Source organism: Myotis yumanensis, unplaced genomic scaffold (genome assembly GCF_028538775.1).
Source record: "Myotis yumanensis isolate MYYU_CA2020_CCGP unplaced genomic scaffold, mMyoYum1.0.hap1 SCAF_9, whole genome shotgun sequence".
NCBI lineage: Eukaryota > Metazoa > Chordata > Mammalia > Chiroptera > Vespertilionidae > Myotis > Myotis yumanensis.
Window position 1 is genome coordinate 27560161 of NW_027223760.1, and position 17605 is coordinate 27577765.

The 17605-nt window shown below is 43.3% G+C and overlaps 1 protein-coding gene and 2 pseudogenes across 6 annotated transcripts in view; all 3 read left to right on the forward strand.

The window, feature by feature from the left end:
• The window catches only part of CALD1 (caldesmon 1), a 209598-nt gene that overhangs the window by 127213 nt on the left and 64780 nt on the right, over nucleotides 1-17605 (forward strand). The window contains exon 1 of one of the 6 annotated variants that reach the window (XM_070423929.1): nucleotides 2538-2737. The exons of the other annotated variants lie outside the window; for them this stretch is intronic. Within the exon in view, the coding sequence (XP_070280030.1) occupies nucleotides 2685-2737 (53 nt within the window). The 5' untranslated portion in view covers nucleotides 2538-2684. Of the gene's footprint in view, nucleotides 1-2537; nucleotides 2738-17605 lie in introns of those variants that run through there. 6 annotated transcript variants of the gene reach the window in all.
• LOC139016872 (large ribosomal subunit protein eL21-like) lies at nucleotides 5767-7644 on the forward strand (annotated as a pseudogene).
• Nucleotides 16194-17403, forward strand: LOC139016873 (small ribosomal subunit protein eS1-like; annotated as a pseudogene).

Below are 17605 nucleotides of genomic sequence, written 5' to 3' on the forward strand. Positions count from 1 at the left end.
CATCAGCATACTTTTAGTACCTGAATGCCTGCATAGTGGCAGAAGTTACTAAATTCTTGCCCTCCTCTGTGGAGAGTTAAGAAGCATGTATGTGTGTGGTGGTGGTGGAGGTTGGGAGGTGGGAATCTGACTGCCCTGAAAGAACCACAGGATTTTTCACACGATCTTATGGGCTTATTTTGAATGTGCCAAAACTACATTTGTCACCTCAGAATTGGGAGGGGATGGAGGATCGGGAGATGAAGTGTACTCCCAAGCTCAAAGGAGCCCCATAAGCAAATGTATTCATTTTCTATCGCTGCTGGAACACGTAACCGCAACCTTGGTGACTTCAAACAGCATAAACTTGTTATCCACTGTTGTAAAGGTTACAAGTCCAGGGCAGGGCTGCTGGGCTGTAATCAAGGTGTGGGCAGGGCTGCATTCCTCTCCGGAGGCTCTGGCTCTAGGGGAGAATCCATTCCCTTGCCTTTCCAGCTTAGAATCTAGCCTAGACCAGTGATGGCGAACCTATGACACGCGAACTCGTTTTTTTGGTTGATTTTTCTTTGTTAAATGGCATTTAAATATATAAAATAAATATCAAAAATATAAGTCTTTGTTTTACTATGGTTGCAAATATCAAAAAATTTCTACATGTGACACGGCACCAGAGTTAAGTTAGGGTTTTTCAAAATGCTGACACGCCGAGCTCAAAAGGTTCGCCATCCCTGTTCTAGATCCTGCCACACTCCTGGACTCTTGGCCCCCTTCCTCTGCCTTCAGCGCCAGCGAGGGGTGTATCTCTCTGGCCATTCTTCTTTCCTGGTAGTCCTATCTCCCTCAGACCACGGCCCGAGGGTTCTCTGACTTTGAAGACTCATGTGATTAGATTGAGCACATCTGGATTAATCCAGGATAATCTCTCCATCTCGAAGCCTTTGATTTAATCACATCTAAAGTCTCTGGCCATGTAAAGTAACATATTCACAAACCCTGGGGATTAGGGCATGAATGTCTTTGGGAGAACATTATTCTGCCCGCCACAGCAAGCCCCTGAAGTTTTTGAAGGGAAAAAAATGAAATGGGCAAAATTCGGTAGAAAGGAGAGTAGCAAAATGCCTTGACACGTTTCTCTCTCAGCTCTGGAGCGATAAACTCATGCCAAGTCAGTGAGTGTGAGTGCCTTCCTTTACGTTACATAGTCAGTATATGTTGAATGACAATATACATGATCAAAAAGATATGTAAATGTGTATGTGCATCATGATATATTGAAATAGTTAACTCTGAAGTTCATTAAACTGTATTTACTCTATAAATTATGACTGTGATGACAGCCTAGTATTTAAGTAGGAAAACAACCAAAATTTTCTAGGCCGTTGAAGTGAAGAGAGCATTTCACCTAATTAAATTAAACGTCTTTACGTTGAGCACAGGAGGAGCTACTGAAGTTCTCCATAACATGAAGCAAATTGTTTAATGTTCTGTGCTTCTGTGTCCTTGTTTGTGACAAAGCTGTAGCCCTCGAAGATGTTTTTCATTCTGTAAAGGGGCCCTCGGTGTGTGAAGCTGATTGCTTCTCCTGCTACTTCCCGAAAGGACCGTCTCAACCTTCCATTGTGAAGATCTGGGTTGTTCTCCTTTGACAGGAAGCCAGTCCCATAAGCAGCTCAGTGCCCCAGCACCAATCTGTTCATTGCTTATTAGAGATAAAGAAATGTAGCCATAACTCGGGCCGAGATGAGGGTCATCTCCAGGTAGAGCCAACACCACCCCATCCTCAGGGGCTCAAATTTGGTTGCTTTCCAAGCTGTTACTGACCCGGCTCCCTTGCTCAGCGTGGCTGATGAGATCACTATCAGAGCGCCATGGGTGCAGACTGGGCCGCTGTTGCAACATATGCTAGGCAGGCTGCCGCCCTCATTTCACGGAGGGGCAGGAGCACCCAACGTCCTGCATAACCCAGTGTATCGCTGATTGGCAGTCTCTCTTCTTCCCTTTGCCTTTGCCTCGCATTTTTATATCCTGCATCTTTCCCTGGAATAAAAGGGATAAGAGGAGTTTCTCAGATTTGATTTCTCAGTGGGAACTGTTTGCTTTGGACGCCACCTACACCGATGCTAATTGAGAACAGAGCTCAGAATGAGGGCCTGAGAACTGCACCCCGTGAACTTTTCGGTGGGCTGACTTCCGTTGATCTCTTCAGAATTGGATCGTGTATGCAAGTCATACCATGATCCCTGTTTTCCACATGGATCAGCGTCTTTTCCTTTAAGCAGTTCTCTGCCTTGGAATAATTCATTGTCATTAATCATATAAAGTCTTCATCATGAAAGCTTCTGGGGATCCTGGCCCCTGCTACTCAGTAATAACATTCTGGAAATCTCCAAGCAAACGGTGCCCTTTCCCAACTAAACGTGATGGGCTTCTATTAGAGACATTACAGTAAAAAATAACAATCAGCTCTCTGATGATCCTATGCTGAGGGAAGGGTGGGGAGGAGTAGATTTGGCAGAGGACAAGCCCAGACTTTCGTCACAGGGACAGACCAAAAAGTGTTAACACAAAGGGAAAACGCGGGAGCATCCTGCACACGGCACTTCAGCCACAGATAACATGGCACCTCATGGGGCCCGGCCCCAACCCTGACCGCCCAGAGGGTCTCAGCACCTCCAGCACCTCCGCCCCTTCCAGCTGCAGACATGCTCAGGGGATCCGGTTCGAAGGGAAGACACAGCCTGGCCGCGCTCTCCCAGTGAGTGTTCCCTTGCCTCTTTGGTTTAACTTTCTCCCTCTTTTTCTCTCTCTCTCTTTTTTTTTTTACAAAGGAATTGTTGTTGTAAAAGAAAAATTTGTGTTTAATTGTGGGAGTGGGAGGGGAAAAAAGAGAAATCAGCAGGCAAAGGGAGGCAGCGAGTATGTGAGTTTCAGACCTGTGTGAGACTTTCTGGTCTAAACTTTGCAGCTGTTCTGATTGGTTTCCATTTTTATGGGGGGTTTTTCCCTAGGCACAGGGTTTCTCTACTCCAAATACTGGCCCACAAAGCATTGTGTGTCTGAAGATCTGCTGTTAATTTAGACCTGAGCCCTCTGCTCAGAATGATCCATTTGCAGGACTCAGATTTGGCTAAAGCACACATTGCCCAATCCTTAAAGTCAACAGCCCAAAGCCCTTAATATACTGACCATCTGACTGTGACAGAGAGAGATTGAGAGCACATGCTCTTGATCTGGGAATTGCTGAGATAAGAGGCTCCAAGGTTTAGGATCATGAAATCCTGGAATGTTGAAGCTGGAAGGGGCCTCTAGGATTGTTTGCTGCAAGGCTCTCATTCTACAGACAAGGAAACGGAACCCAGAGCTGTAACTCAGCTTACCCAGAGCCTGACAGCAGTCAGCAGTGAAGCCGTGTTTTTGTACTCCTAGGCCAGGTACTTCTTCACACTGGCGCTTGTGAGGTTTGGGAAACTTACTGAGTCCTGGAAAAAGGTACCGCGCTCGAGAGTAAGAACACCAAGTGGCCTTTCAGTAAATCTTTCCCATTTTTGAGAGTTTTGGCACTGATTCAGCACGACAATTGCTGTTCCAGTTGTTTCCAGCATTTGTGCAGCAGTTAATCAAATAAACAGAGGAACACACGGGGTCTTAAAAATGAGACCCACGTCTACTATATTAGCAGGTCTCTTGGATAACCAGTTTCTGTGGTCAGCTCAAAGGGATTTGAGAGGTTATCTGTGTCATTCAGTGGTTATCAAACTAGTTGGGCTTTTTTGTTTGTTTGGGGGTTTCTGTTAGAAATTTAATGTTATGAGGACTTCTGTTCCAAAAAGGAGATGCTCTGTTAAATAGGTGGATCTAGAGCTCCTCATTCCACTACACTTTCCAGTCACGCCCCATTGCTCACCCCCCACACTCCCTGGGGACCCCTTCTCTACCCACCCACCCTACCCACTGCATCAAAGCTTTCTGGGAATCCTAGGTCTTCATGGAACAGTTCAGAAATCACTGATCTTGTTTAATGCCTCCATTTTTAATGAGGAAACTGGGGCACATGGTGCGTGAAAGGCTTTCCCAGTGCTACACAGCTGGTCAACAACAGAGCCTGGAATTCTAGGAAAAGATCCCTCCTTCTTCTTCTTCTTCTTCTTCTTCTTCTTCTTCTTCTTCTTCTTCTTCTTCTTCTTCCTCTTCTTCTTCTTCCTCTTCTTCTTTCTTCTTCTTCTTCTTCTTCTTCTTCTTCTTCTTCTTCTTCTTCTTCTTCTCCTTCTCCTTCTTCTTCTTCTTCTTCTTCTTCTTCTTCTTCTTCTTCTTCTTCTTCTTCTTTTCTCTCTCTCTCTCTCTCTCTCTCTCTCTCTCTCTCTCTCTCTCTCCCAACTTTTTCTCCACCCCATCATCCGTGTGGATCCGTGGTTCTATCACTGTACTTTCTTCGTGTCTCTATCTCTTCTCAGCTCACTCTGTCATTTCCTGAATTTCAACAGTCATTGCCTCCCATCTGGACAATTGCAGTTGCCTCTCATCTGGTCCCAGCCTCAGTCTCTCTCCCTTTTCAGATCCTGTCCCTGCTGCCCCGCCTCCTCCTACCTTTGAGGATAGAGCCCACTCTTGTTAATATGGTATTCAAAGTTCTCCACAATCTGCCTTTAATGTTTCTTCCCATTCTTACCGCCCCGTCCTCTGGCCAAATTGGACCACTCATTGCTGCTCCCCAAACTCATCATGTACAAACCAATTCCATTCCTTGGCCCCCTCAATTCCCTACATGAGGAACACCCTATGTGCCTCGGTTTCCTCATTGGAAATAGAGACATTAAATAAGATTAGGTTTCTGAACTGTTCAATGCAGAACTTGGATTCTAAGGAAGTTTTGGTGGAGTGGGTAGGGTCTATGGGAGTGAAGAGATGAGGACTGTGTGTGTGTGTGTGTGTGTGTGTGTGTATGAAGGGGGTGATGAAAAACTCTATCTACCTCTTCTGCTTCTGACTTCCTTCCTGTCCTTCAAGGCCCTGATCAAATGCTACTTTCCTCCACAAGCCTTCTTCAGTTCCTCTTTTTTCTCCATGCTAACAACCCTTGTTCATCCTCCTATTATTAGCCTTGCACTAAAGTTAGTGGTGAACATGTCTGTTCTCTCCCTAATAGATGGTAATTCATTTGCGGGCAGGAACCATTTTGAATCTTTAAACCTTCAGTTTCCAGCATGATGCTGATGCTCAAAATACCTTCGTTAAGTTTCCTGTTATTAGATAAACAAAGCAGCTCATCTAAGTTCACACTTTTCGTTTGAGTCATTTGAACACACAAAGCCTCTGCACCTTTTGCTTTGAAAGCAGTAGTAGGTTAAATGCCAAAGCAGGTGCCCAACAAAATGAATTCTAATTCCCTTTGCATTTGCATCAGATAATTATCAGTGTCATCACCTACAGCTGCAAGATTGGCAGTGTTTTTTGTCTGTTTTTTTTTTTTTAATGAAACACATTAAAATTCCTACATGTCAAAACCTACACAGAGCCATGTTATCTTTAGGAGCAGGTGTGAATGGCTCTTCAGTTCTTTAGAATTCAAGATGCTGCTTAATTTGTTTCTTGTAAGATTATTGAGAGATTCTGTCACTTATAGTCTTAATATTTTCACCACTACCTTTCTCATTTTCTCAAAGCCCTGGTAAGTCTTCTTGAGTCAAGATTTTGGGTTTCTTGTTAATCTTCATGCTTTAGAGTCCATTAACAGTTAAACTCATAAACCAGTATGCTCTGATGTATCCTGAGAATGAAAAAGTTTTATTTTTGTGCAACACTTTGGAACAAATGTGGAAGGGTATGTAAATTTTAAAACCATGCAATCAAAGAAACATAGGGAATTAGTTCATCCCACTGTTTTCTAAGGAAACGAAGATAAAAACATGGCAGGGAACTAAGTGATTGGCATAATTATATAAGATTCAGCAGAAATGATAGAAGAAATGTACATAAAAATGTTCAGATTTGTAAAAAGTATAGGAATACCTAGATTATCCAATCTTATTGGGGAATGTAGATGGCAGTGTTCCAGCCTGCTAAATTTTATAACAAAAAAGCAACGTTTGCTTCCTTTTGGCCGGAACCGCCATCTTGCAGTAATTCACCAAAATGACTAACACAAAGGGAAAGAGGAGAGGCACCCGCCATATGTTCTCTAGGCCTCTTAGAAAACATGGACTTGTTCCTTTGGCCACATACATGCGAATCTACAAGAAAGGTGATAATGTGGACATCAAGGGAATGGGCGCTGCTCAAAAGGAATGCCCTACAGTGTTACCAAGGCAAAACTGGAAGAGTCTACAGTGTCACCCAGCATGCAGTGGGCATTATTGTGAGCAAGCAAGTTAAGAGCAAGATTCTTGCCAAGAGAATGAATGTACGTATTGAGCATATTAAGCACACAGAGAGCTGAGATAGCTTCCTGAAATGTGTGAAGGAAAATGATCACAAAAAGAAGGAAGCCAAAGAGAAAGGTACCTGGGTTCAACTGAAGCGTCAGCCTGCTCCACCCAGAGAAGCACACTTTGTGAGAACCAATGGAAGGGAGCCAGAGCTGCTGGAACCCATTCCCTAAGAATTCATGGCATGATAAGTGGGAAAAAATAAAAAAGACTTCTGTGCTGATAAAAAAAAAAAAAAAAAAAAGCAACGTTTAATAGAAACTCCCTCTTTCCCTTCTTTAAATTAGATATTATAACACATTTGAAACGCTCTCCAATTGGTGAGGATTGTCATTATGAATATGTTTTTTTTAATCATGCTATGAAACAGTGATACCTCCTTGGATAACAAGACTCCCATCCCAAAGTGGATGCAGTTATTAAGGAATATCCTCCCTCTTCTCATTATGCCTTTTGTTTCTTCTAATTGCTGGTAAAGCGCCCACCTCTAGGACCCCACTCTCTGTTCTGCTGTAGCCAAGGAATCAGGAAACCCCGTTTGTTAGAATTATGTTCAAAGTATAAGTCAATAGTCTAGATCAGCGGTTCTCAACTTGTGGGTTGCGACCTCTTTGGTGGTCGAACGACCCTTTCACAGGGGTCGCCTAAGACCATCCTGCATATCAGATATTTACATTACGATTCATAACAGTAGCAACATTACAGTAATGAAGTAGCGACGAAAATAATTTTATGGTTGGGTCACAACATGAGGAACTGTATTTAAAAGGCCAGAAGGTTGAGAACCACTGGTCTAGATGGAGGAGCAGCGAGGGGCCTTCTCTCCTACAATGTAAAGGGCAAGTGAGTTTTGTGACTCTTGCTGTACTTACCAAACAGGCCATGTTTGCTCACTTTGAGGTTCAATGGTTGGTTTTAAATGATGGACTCTTCTGGGTCTCTGACCTGGTGAAGAGTGAAATTATTACTTGCTGTTTATGGATGAAAAAATAAGAAAGACAGTCAGAGAAACAGGTAATTGTGCTTTCCACATACTGGGCACTCTGTTACATAATATCACTGACTTGCTTGTGCGATGGCAACACCAACTCCGTATGGAGGTGACCTCACCTTTCTCCATGTGTCTTTCTGGCCACCAGGCCACAATCACACTTGGCTAGGTCAGTGGTCAGCAAACTGCGGCTTGCAAGCCACATGCGGCTCTTTGGCCCCTTGAGTGTGGCTCTTCCACAAAATACCACGTGCGGGCGCGCATGTACTGTGCAATTGAAACTTCATGGCCCATGCATAGAAGTTGGTATTTTGTGGAAGACCCACACTTAAGGGGCCGAAGAGCCGCATGTGACTCGTGAGCCGCAGTTTGCCGACCACTGGGCTAGGTGGTCGGTGGCCCCAGCCTTTTCCCTCCTTGTTGATGCTATTGGCACTGCTCCTTTCTCTTTCCCTCTCCTTACCTTTGACCTCTGCGTGTCCTTGAAATGAGCCCTCACTTCCTGCTGCTTCTCACATCTCTCCCAGCCCATCAGAAATGGCTTTGCAGCTGCAGGTCTAACCACAGCAAGAGGACTGGGGGCTGGAGAGGTGCTCCTCTGCCATCTGGAGGCTAATTTGCTCCTGGCCTCCCTGACTGGACCCGCGAGGATGTGTTTTTCCCATTAAAAAGCGTAGCTTCAGTTCTCATACCAGCCTGCGCTATAACTTGGGTCTAAAAAGGTGATTGTGGGCTGGCCTGAGATCCCAGCTGCCATGTGTAATGATGTTTGAAGTTCCAAAAACTAATTTGCAAATTAAGGTTCTTGAAACAAACTTTTCATAAATGCAGGACTGCCTGGATTCATTTCCAAGCCTAACTGAATTCTTAAGAGAAGCCTGAAAAAAATCTGTAAACCTCACTCATTTCTATGCATTTACTCAACAAATATTCATGAAGGCTTTTCCTGTGCCCGTTGGTGCTGCTGGACTAGGCACTAAGAACACAAAAAGATAAAACACAGGCTCAAGCTTTAAGATTACCTAATCTTTTCACCTCCCGCCCACTGCAGGCATCTTTCTTCTATCCTCTCCCCACACTCACCACCCAAAGCTCCTTACTCCCTTTGGGACCGTGGCGGCTCTCAGACCCAGCACAGCCTCTGATCAGGCATTAGCTACATCAGTCTTTTCCAGTTTTCTTTTTGCCTCTGATCCTCTGAAGGAAATGCAAGTTTCTTTTAACTTATACTTAAATTAAAATAACTTTAAATGTAATAAACTTAAATTTATATTGTGACTCAGTACTATATACACTGAGTGGCCAGATTATTATGACCACCCCATCAGTACAATGAAGTGAATTAGTTATGCAAATAATAATAATAATAAAACCTTGAGAGTATTTGCTTAGGAAGTTTTCAATATTCAGTATTTTTGGAAGTGTCAATGAAGTACTGATGGGGTGGTCATAATAATCTGGCCACTCAGTGTATATACATACACATACACACATATGTATTTGAAACAAATATTTCACAAAACAGTGCTCACTCTTGCTATGTGCAATGCCCCTGATATTTTTTATGTTTTACTGCAGATTTTGTTTTAGCTTTGTCGGTAAAGTGTACAATATGATGGTTTGATATATCTATACCTTGTGAAAGGATTCCCACCATCAAGTTAATTAACACATTCATCACTTCCCATATTTACTTTGTTTTCTCTTTCTTTTTTTGGTGAGAACACGTAAGTTTAGTCTCTTAGCACATCCCAGTTATATAATAAAGTATTATCAGCTATCATCACCATGCTGTACATTACCAGTAGATCTTCAGACTTTATTCATCTTGTAACTGAAAGTTTGTATCCTTTTACCAGCCTCTCTCTATTTCCCCAAAACTCCAACCCCTGGTAAACACCATTCTAGTTTGACATTTTTATTTTTAGTTCTACACAAAAGTGATACCATACAGTTGTTGTTTCACTCTGTCCGGCTTTTATCACCTAGCATAATGTCCTCTAGATTTATCCACATTGCAAATGATTTCATCCTCTTATAAGGCTGAATAATATTCCATCATATGTATTATAAATATGTATATACATGGTAGGGCAAAAGTAGGTTTACAGTTGGTCGTCTGGAAAATAATACAATAATAAATAATAATACAAAAATAAACTGTGTTTCATGTACTGTAAACCCACTTATGCCCCACCATGTATATGTGTGTGTATATACTATGTATATATGTGTGTGTATATATATATATATATATATATATACACACACACACACACACACACATTTTTTTAATTCATTCATAGGTTGACAGACATGTAGGTTGTTTCCATACCTTGGCTATTGTGAATCATGCTACAAAAATGTGGGAATACAGATATCTTTTTTATTTAGTTTCCTGCTGTCTGATATTTTCTCTATATGTTTGTGTGTGTTTTTATTTCATTTAAAAATGGTGGTCACAACCTACTAAAGAGATTTCAGGAGCTGCAGACTGAAGTTTGAAAACCACTGAGCTTACTGCGTAATCTCGGTATCCTGGTCCCTGCCTTCAGAGCAGCTTAGGAAGCTCCGCTGGCCGGTGAGCCCCTGGCTCCCTGCTCCGGGTCAGCCCGCTCAGGGGTCAGCCCGGAGCTGCAAGGAGAGGCTTTGCGTGTGGGAATCAGAGGGTCTGGATTCTGGCCTAGCTCCTTTAATAAACAGCTCTGTGAAGTCACTTCATCTCCCTGCGGCACAGCTGCAAAATGGACAGGCTCATCCTGCTTGTGTAACGTGCAGCGTGTCAAGGCCGCCATTAAAATGACATGCATTCAAGGATACAGGAAGATATTAAGTCTAAGACAAATGAACGTTATTATTAAAGAGCCTTATTTTTCCCAAATAAAATTTAAGATCAGAGGAACAACTTAGAGAGACCATTTGTTTTTGTCGAGTTGGGAAAAGATTCTTGCACAGGCTATAACATTATGCAACTTCATAGATAGAAATCTCCGAGTGGCATTTGTTCATGATGTCGTAACTAGAAGCTCAGTCAGGTCACCCTCACTCCTCCGCCCTTAAATACTTTTCCCGGTTATACACTCAAGGAAGCAGCTAGGTGGTCAGTGGGTTTTTCACGCAGGAGCCAGGTTGGAAGGAGTATGCTTTGCCTGGTATTTGCTCTTGCCCACTGGGTTTATAAACACTAATTCCCACTGTTTTAAGATGACTTTTTATTAAAAACAACTGACAAAAGTAACCGGTAAAGGAGATACTTTTATTAAGACATATAAATTGCTAGAGAAATTATGGTACTTTTCTCATTCATGTTTCACTTTTTCTTTAGAAATGTATTATAAACTTCATGTCACATTGACATTGATTAGAATATTTCATTCAAGTCCTGAATTTCCTATATAGGGCCTGGTATTTTTCTTTCTTTATTTATTTAATTTAGAGAGAGAGGAAAGGAGAGGGGGGAAGAGAGAGAAAGAAACATAGATCAACTGCCTCCCGCACGCACTCTGACCAGGGATCGAGCCCGCAACCTGGGCATGTGCCCTGACCAGGATCGAACCGGTGACCTTATGGGGCACAGGATGATGCTCAACCAACTGAGCCACACCAGCCAGGGTGAAAGTAGTATTTTTGTCTGATATTTTTTATGCCGATGAACTGCTTTAGGGCCTAACCCATACTGGACATTTGTCTCTTAGAGGTTAGCTCTGCCTGCTCTCCGTGTCTTTTCTTTACCTTTCCCTGACTTTCTGATCTTTGCAAGGAATGTCTACACTCACCTTTCCTAGAACTTGATTCTCCAAATCACTCCCTTTGTATGTAGCAGAGGTCATATAAAATAATGATAGAATAAAAGAAAGACTATATTCACCCCAAAGAGAAGGAAATAAATTTGCCACCTTTACTCTTTAAATAGCAAAAGCATTCTTTACACAGATCAGCAGTACCCACCAAAGGCCACAGCTCATAACTACTCTGCATAGTTTCCAGAGAAAAATACATAAAAGGTGTAAAATTTAAGTAGTTTTTTAACACCTAGTTTTAATGTGATTTCATGACATTTGTAGCTTTTGCGTAGATAATTTTCACAGCTATTTAATACATTGTTATGATATGCCTAAGAATTTAATTGAAAAAGACTGTGTTCGTGCAACTTTTGAATGAGTGAGTGAGGCCTGGGGCTCAGGTACACGGAACCTTAGGAGCGAAAGGAATGGCTTTAGCGAGGAGCCCGGCCCTCCCCTCTGCCATCTCGCAGGCAGCCTTTCTGGAGTGCGGTGGCCCTGCTTGTTGGAAAAGGGGGCTCAGTCCTCCCAGGGCCAGACCCACCCTTCAGAGCACAGAACAGGCACATTCCTCCCAGATGAGGAGCCAGAGCCAGATCCCTGACTGCCACATTACCAAGTGTGGAACCTTGAGCAGGTCAAGTCGTTTGATTTCTCTGTGCCTGAGTTTCTTCATCTGTAAAACACAAGTGTAATCCCTGTCTTGCAGGGTTAGTGAAAATTGAAGGAACGAGCTACGTGGATGTGTGTAGACCACCGTGGTTGCTTAGTCAGTGACACATTTGCTGCCCTTTCCTTCCTTCTTCACTCCCCTTCCTCAGGCCCCCAGAGGAGACACGGCTTATGCCAACACGACGACTGATGCCGGGGCGAAAGGCAGCTCAATTCAGTTTGGGATTGACATGTGTTCATGAAAACATCCATCTACTTTAGAAAACTCAGAGGAGCTTGTCATCTGGATGTTAGTTGTTGCATTTACTTACTGCTTAGAAAGGATAACCCACTGCTACACTCTGACGTTGAATGAAACTTGCTGAAAATGGACTTTGGGGGAAAGTATAGAAATGCTATTTTTCGTAGTTGGCCTAAACCACATCCATTGTGAAGGAGGGTGTAGTAAGAAGTAAGAGTTTGTTTGCCAGGGATTTGGATGCCACCACTCTTGAAGGAATCTTCACAGGTGAGGAGAGTATAAATTCAGAATTCGAATTCCAGGTAAACTCAGATTCAGATTTTATTTGCATCATCTTATTAATCATACAACCTTGAGCAAATTATTAATTCTCACTGGGTTTCTTAGTTTATTTCTCTACAAAAAGAGGAAAACATATGTAAAGTGGTTAGCACAGTGACTGGCACTGAGTCAGCACTCAAAGGGGTGTGTTGGGGGCGGTGTTGATTAACAATGGTAACTACTGGCATGAACTGGGTGCCTGGGGCATGAATCCTAGCTTTCGGGTAATCACAAAAGCATGAAGGACTGTGGAGAGTCGTGTTAATTTCCTGGGGCTGCCATAACAAACTGCCGCAAACTGGGAGGCTTAGAACAATAGAAACTTATTGTCTCGGGAAGTCAAGGTGTCACCAGGGCCATGGTCCCTCTGAGTCCTGTAAGGAGAGGAGCCTTCCTTGCCACTTCCAGATCCTGGGCGTCCTAAGTGCCCCTGGGTTTGTGGCAGCATAGCTCCTATGCTTCCATTACTTCACATGACATTCTCCCTGCTTCTTTTCCCATCATCTGCCCTCTGTGTGTCCTGCTCTGTGTCCAAATTTCTCCTTTTTATAAGAACACCGCTCATATTGGATTAGGCTCCACCCTAATGACCTCATTTTAACTCCATTACATCTGTAAAGATCTTGTTTCCAAATAAGGTCACATCCTGAGGTACTAGAAGTTAGAACCTCAACATATTTTTGGAAGGCAGCTATGCTCACCACTATACCACCAACGCAACCTACAACATATTTTTGGAGGGGGTACAGTTCGACCCATAATATGAGCATACAGACTTCCTAGAATTCAGTGCAACAAACCTGGCCCTCACCTCTACGTTTCCGTTTGCTGAGGTCTCCACAAGTTGGGCAAACCCTATACATCCCGGGGAGGCCTGATGCGAAATGAATGGTATTCTGATGTCAGTCAGGTAAGTAGTGGATACTCCCTAGCTACAAAAGGACAAAAGCTCCGTAGACTCAAGCATAGACAGGGACTATTCTGTAACCTCACTGAGTGAAGGGTACCCAGGAAGTACGTACAATCTCTACACATCCCAAGGGGAACAGCCTTGAACTCATAGACTGAACCGCCCCAGGTCTGTAAGGAATTAGTATCCTGCGAAAGATTTGTTTCCCACTTACTGTACTCTCCCTCCCCTACATACGTTTTAAATTTTCTGATGTTACTTGACGTAGGGAAGTATTATGAGTCTGCCTCTCCCAACGATTTATGGGCTGGGAGGGAGATCCTATGAAATATTCCGCCACCCAGAGAACGGAGGCTCTGTCACCGGCTGCCCCTGGGAGCCTGAGAAGGCTAGAGTTTTATGAGCCCACCTCAGAGCTACGGGTAAATCTCCAACCAAGATCCCCAGATACCAGAGAAGCAAAGGAACATAGCAAAGGTGAAATCTGAGCATAGGAGAGAATGAGGTACGAGTTACAACGGAAGGCATCTTCATGAATCAGATGGGCTGCTGGTTCAATGTGATGAACCACTCACCTAAATAGGCAGTAGAAGGTGCTAGAAATTGTCGGGAAAAAATGTATTACTAAAGTAGAACCATTCGATCCTTAAACTGAGAACTGTATTAGTTTCCTAGGGTTGCGGTAACGAAGACCTACGTACTAGGTATCTTAAAGTAACAGGCAGGGTTGTTCCTTTCTGAAGGCTGTTCCATGCCTCTCTCCTAGCTGCTAGTGGTTTGCTAGCGGTCTTTAGTGGCTTTGCATGTAGATTCATCACTCCGATCCTCAGCCTTCACAAGGCGTTTTCTCTGTGTTTCTTCACATAGTCTACCTTCCATGTATGTCTGTCTATGTCCAAAGTTCCCCCTTTCTATAAGGACACGAGTCACATTGGCAGAGGGCCTACCCTTACAACCTCATCATAACTTGATTACCTCCATAAAGGCCTTATTTCCAAATGAGATCACATTCGGAGGTCCTGGGAGTTAGGGTGTCAACATTTCATTTTTAAAGGGCACAACTCAACCCATAACAAGTCCAGAAAGAGTTCAAGTACCTTGACATCACATTTTGTAGTTGAATTCACAAGCAATGAGTAGAATAATTTTCGAGTACAATTAGGATGCCTGCTGGCTGAAAGGTAGTGGGACGGTGGGGACATGTGGATGCTCTGCTGCCAGGCAATCTGTCTAAAGTCGCTCCAGTGAGGGTCAGAGCAACCTCCATGCCTAGAACTCTGATCCACCAACTCTCCTCTAAGTTTGGGTGTTAAGCCAGCCCCAAAGAAGAATAGAATAGGGCAGTATCCTCTTCGGCCAGGAGACGTGCATTTTCTGGCACGGGAAGATAAGGCTGTCTGATGATAAATTTCCCTTCACATTTTAATGAGAGGTGACATGGAGTAAGAGAGAGACAGAGAAAATGAGAGATAAAAAGCATTTTTGGACGTTTTAGCTATAACACGTGTCCCCCCCCCCCCCCCCCCCCCCCTCCTCACTGCTCAAAAAAGAAAGACAGATACCCCTGGCTGGATGGCTCAGCTGGTTGGAGCGTCATCCCATGCACCAAAAGGGTGCAGGTTCCATTCCCAGACAGGGCACATACCTAGGTTGCTAGTTTGATCCTGGGTTAGAGGCACTTACAGGAGGCAACCAATTAATGTTCCTCTCACATCGATGTTTCTCTCTCTCTCTCTCTCCTCTCTCTCTCTTCTTTCCTCTCTCTCTAAAAATCAATTGGGTAAGGATAAGGAAGGAAGGAAGGAAGGAAGGAAGGAAGGAAGGAAGGAAGGAAAGAAGGAAGGAATGGAGAGAGGGAGGGAGGGAGGGAGGGAGGAAGGAAGGAAGGAAGGAAGGAAGGAAGGAAGGAAGGAAGGAAAGAAGGAAGGAAGGAAGGAAGGGAGGGAGGAAGGGAGGAAGGGAGGAAGGGAGGAAGGAGAACAAGAGAGAAAGGAAGAATAAGGGACTACCAACAAAAGATAAGAATTTCCCCTACATTTATTCTGCATTTCTCAGTATTCTCTGGTGTTAATATTTTCAATGAAGAGGAATTTATAATCCCGAGTCAGAAGTATTTTTAGTGCCCAGTTCTCCCCTTCATGTTTGGAAAGATAGCATACCTTGGAAGACCTATTTCCCATATAATGAGGAGGAGGGAGAGAAGGGGGCTCATAACAATAAACAAAACAATAAAAACGGCTAACACTCGTATTACTTACTATGTGCCAAATGCAGTTCTAAGTTCGTTGCAAATATTAGTTCACTTAACCCTCCAACAACACTACAAGTATCACCAGCTCCATTTTACAGATGAGGAAAATGAGGCCAGAGAGGTTGATTGACTGGCCCACCTCCTCCCTGCCCGGGTGTGTGTGTGGACTGGCTCCTGGCTCCAGGCCTGCCGCTGCTTCTGGTAGCTCCCTCACTGTCTCCAGCTTAACACTTAGCGGATGTTATTCCCTGCCTGTGCTTTCACAGCTCTCACCTCTGGTCTGTGAGTGGGAGAATCTGGCAGCAATTATAATATGACATCAGATCCTGCTTGATGAGCAAGCTTCTCCTTCTGGCAGAACAGGCCAAGAGAGGGTGAGAGGAGGGTCTGGAGAGGGTCTTTGAACTTTCGTGATGCATTCCCTTCAATAACCAGTCCAGAGGACGACATACTGCCTCACCAGTCCTATGAAGAGGCAATGAGTGTACCTCTTCCCCCAGCGGGAGAGCTGGACTTCCAAACCACTAGCAACTCCTCTCATTTCATTGTTAATAATATCGCGTGACTTTCTTATGTCAATTAAAAGAAAGTAAACTCTTTGAATAACTTTAAACTTCTCCAGATCTTAACTTTTAAGTCTTGTCCTGTCAAAGTCAAAAAACTGAGGCCTGAGGAAAAAAAATAGATATGCTATATTGTAGCGGTACAAACAGCCTACACTTTTGAGTCAGCCACATGGTAGCTAAAATCCTACGTGTAATCCTGGGCAAGTGATTTGTTCCAGGTTTGCTCATCTAGACTTAAAATAAGAGTAATCATGTCTAAAAAGGGAACCAAGAAGAAAGTGGTTGATCCATTTTCTAAGGAAGATTGGCATGATGTGAAAGCACTGGCTGTGTTCAGTATAAGAAACGCTGGAAAAGCACCAGTCAGGGGAATTCTAGGAACCAAAATTACATCTGATGGTATCAAGGGTCATGTTTTTGAAGTGAGCCTAGCTGATCTGCAGAATGATTAAGTTGCACTTGGAAAATTCAAGCTAAATACTGAGGATGTTCAGGGCAAAAACTGCCTGAGTAATTTCCATGGCATGGATCTTCCCAGTGGAGACAAACTGTGCTCCATGGTCAAAAAATGGCAGACCATGATTGAAGCTCGCGTTAATGTCAAGACTACTGATGGTTATTTGCTTCATCTATTCTATGTTGGTTTTACTAAAAAAAAAAAAAAAACACAACCATCAGATTCAGATGACCTCTGATGCTCAGCATCAACATGTCTGCCAAATCTGGAAGAGGATGATGGAAATTGTGACCCGAGAGTTGTAGACTAATGACTTGAAATCCAGATAGCAATGGAAAAGACACAGAAAAGGCTTGCCAATCTACTGTCAGCTCTATGATGTCTTTGTTAGAAAAGTCAGAAGGCTGAAGAAGTCTAAGTTTGAACTAGGAAAACTCATGGCGCTTCATGGTGAAGATAGTTCTGGAAAAGTTACTGGGGATAAGACAGGTGCTCAAGTTGAACGAGTTGATGGATATGCATCCTCAGTCCAAGCATCTGTTTAAAATTCAGACTTTTAATGGTGACAAATAGAAAATCCTGTTTGTGGGGTGGGGGAAAAAGAATAATCATGTCTATTCAATGCTATTGTAAGGATTAGATGAAATCCGGTCGATTGCCTGGCAGGTAAGAAGTACTGCACACATGGGAATTAATCACCATTAAATAAGCATCCTCGTCCTTTTAAACAATTTGTTCATTTGCTTCACTCATTCAAAGTCAAGGTTGGCTGGTCTAATACGTTCCTCTTTTATTTACTTAGTTTTTAATCACCATTGTTACTGTTTGTTTTTAAATAGACAGTGGCTGCTGTGTTCAACTTTTTAGCTTTAGAAATGTTACTACAACTTGAACAAGGAGTCAATTTTAGCGGCAAGCAGGCCAACCCCAGAGGAGTGACGTGAGTCCTGGGGCCTCCCACAATCTTCCAGGGACCTGAACACCCTTCATTTACTAGTAAAGGAACCTGG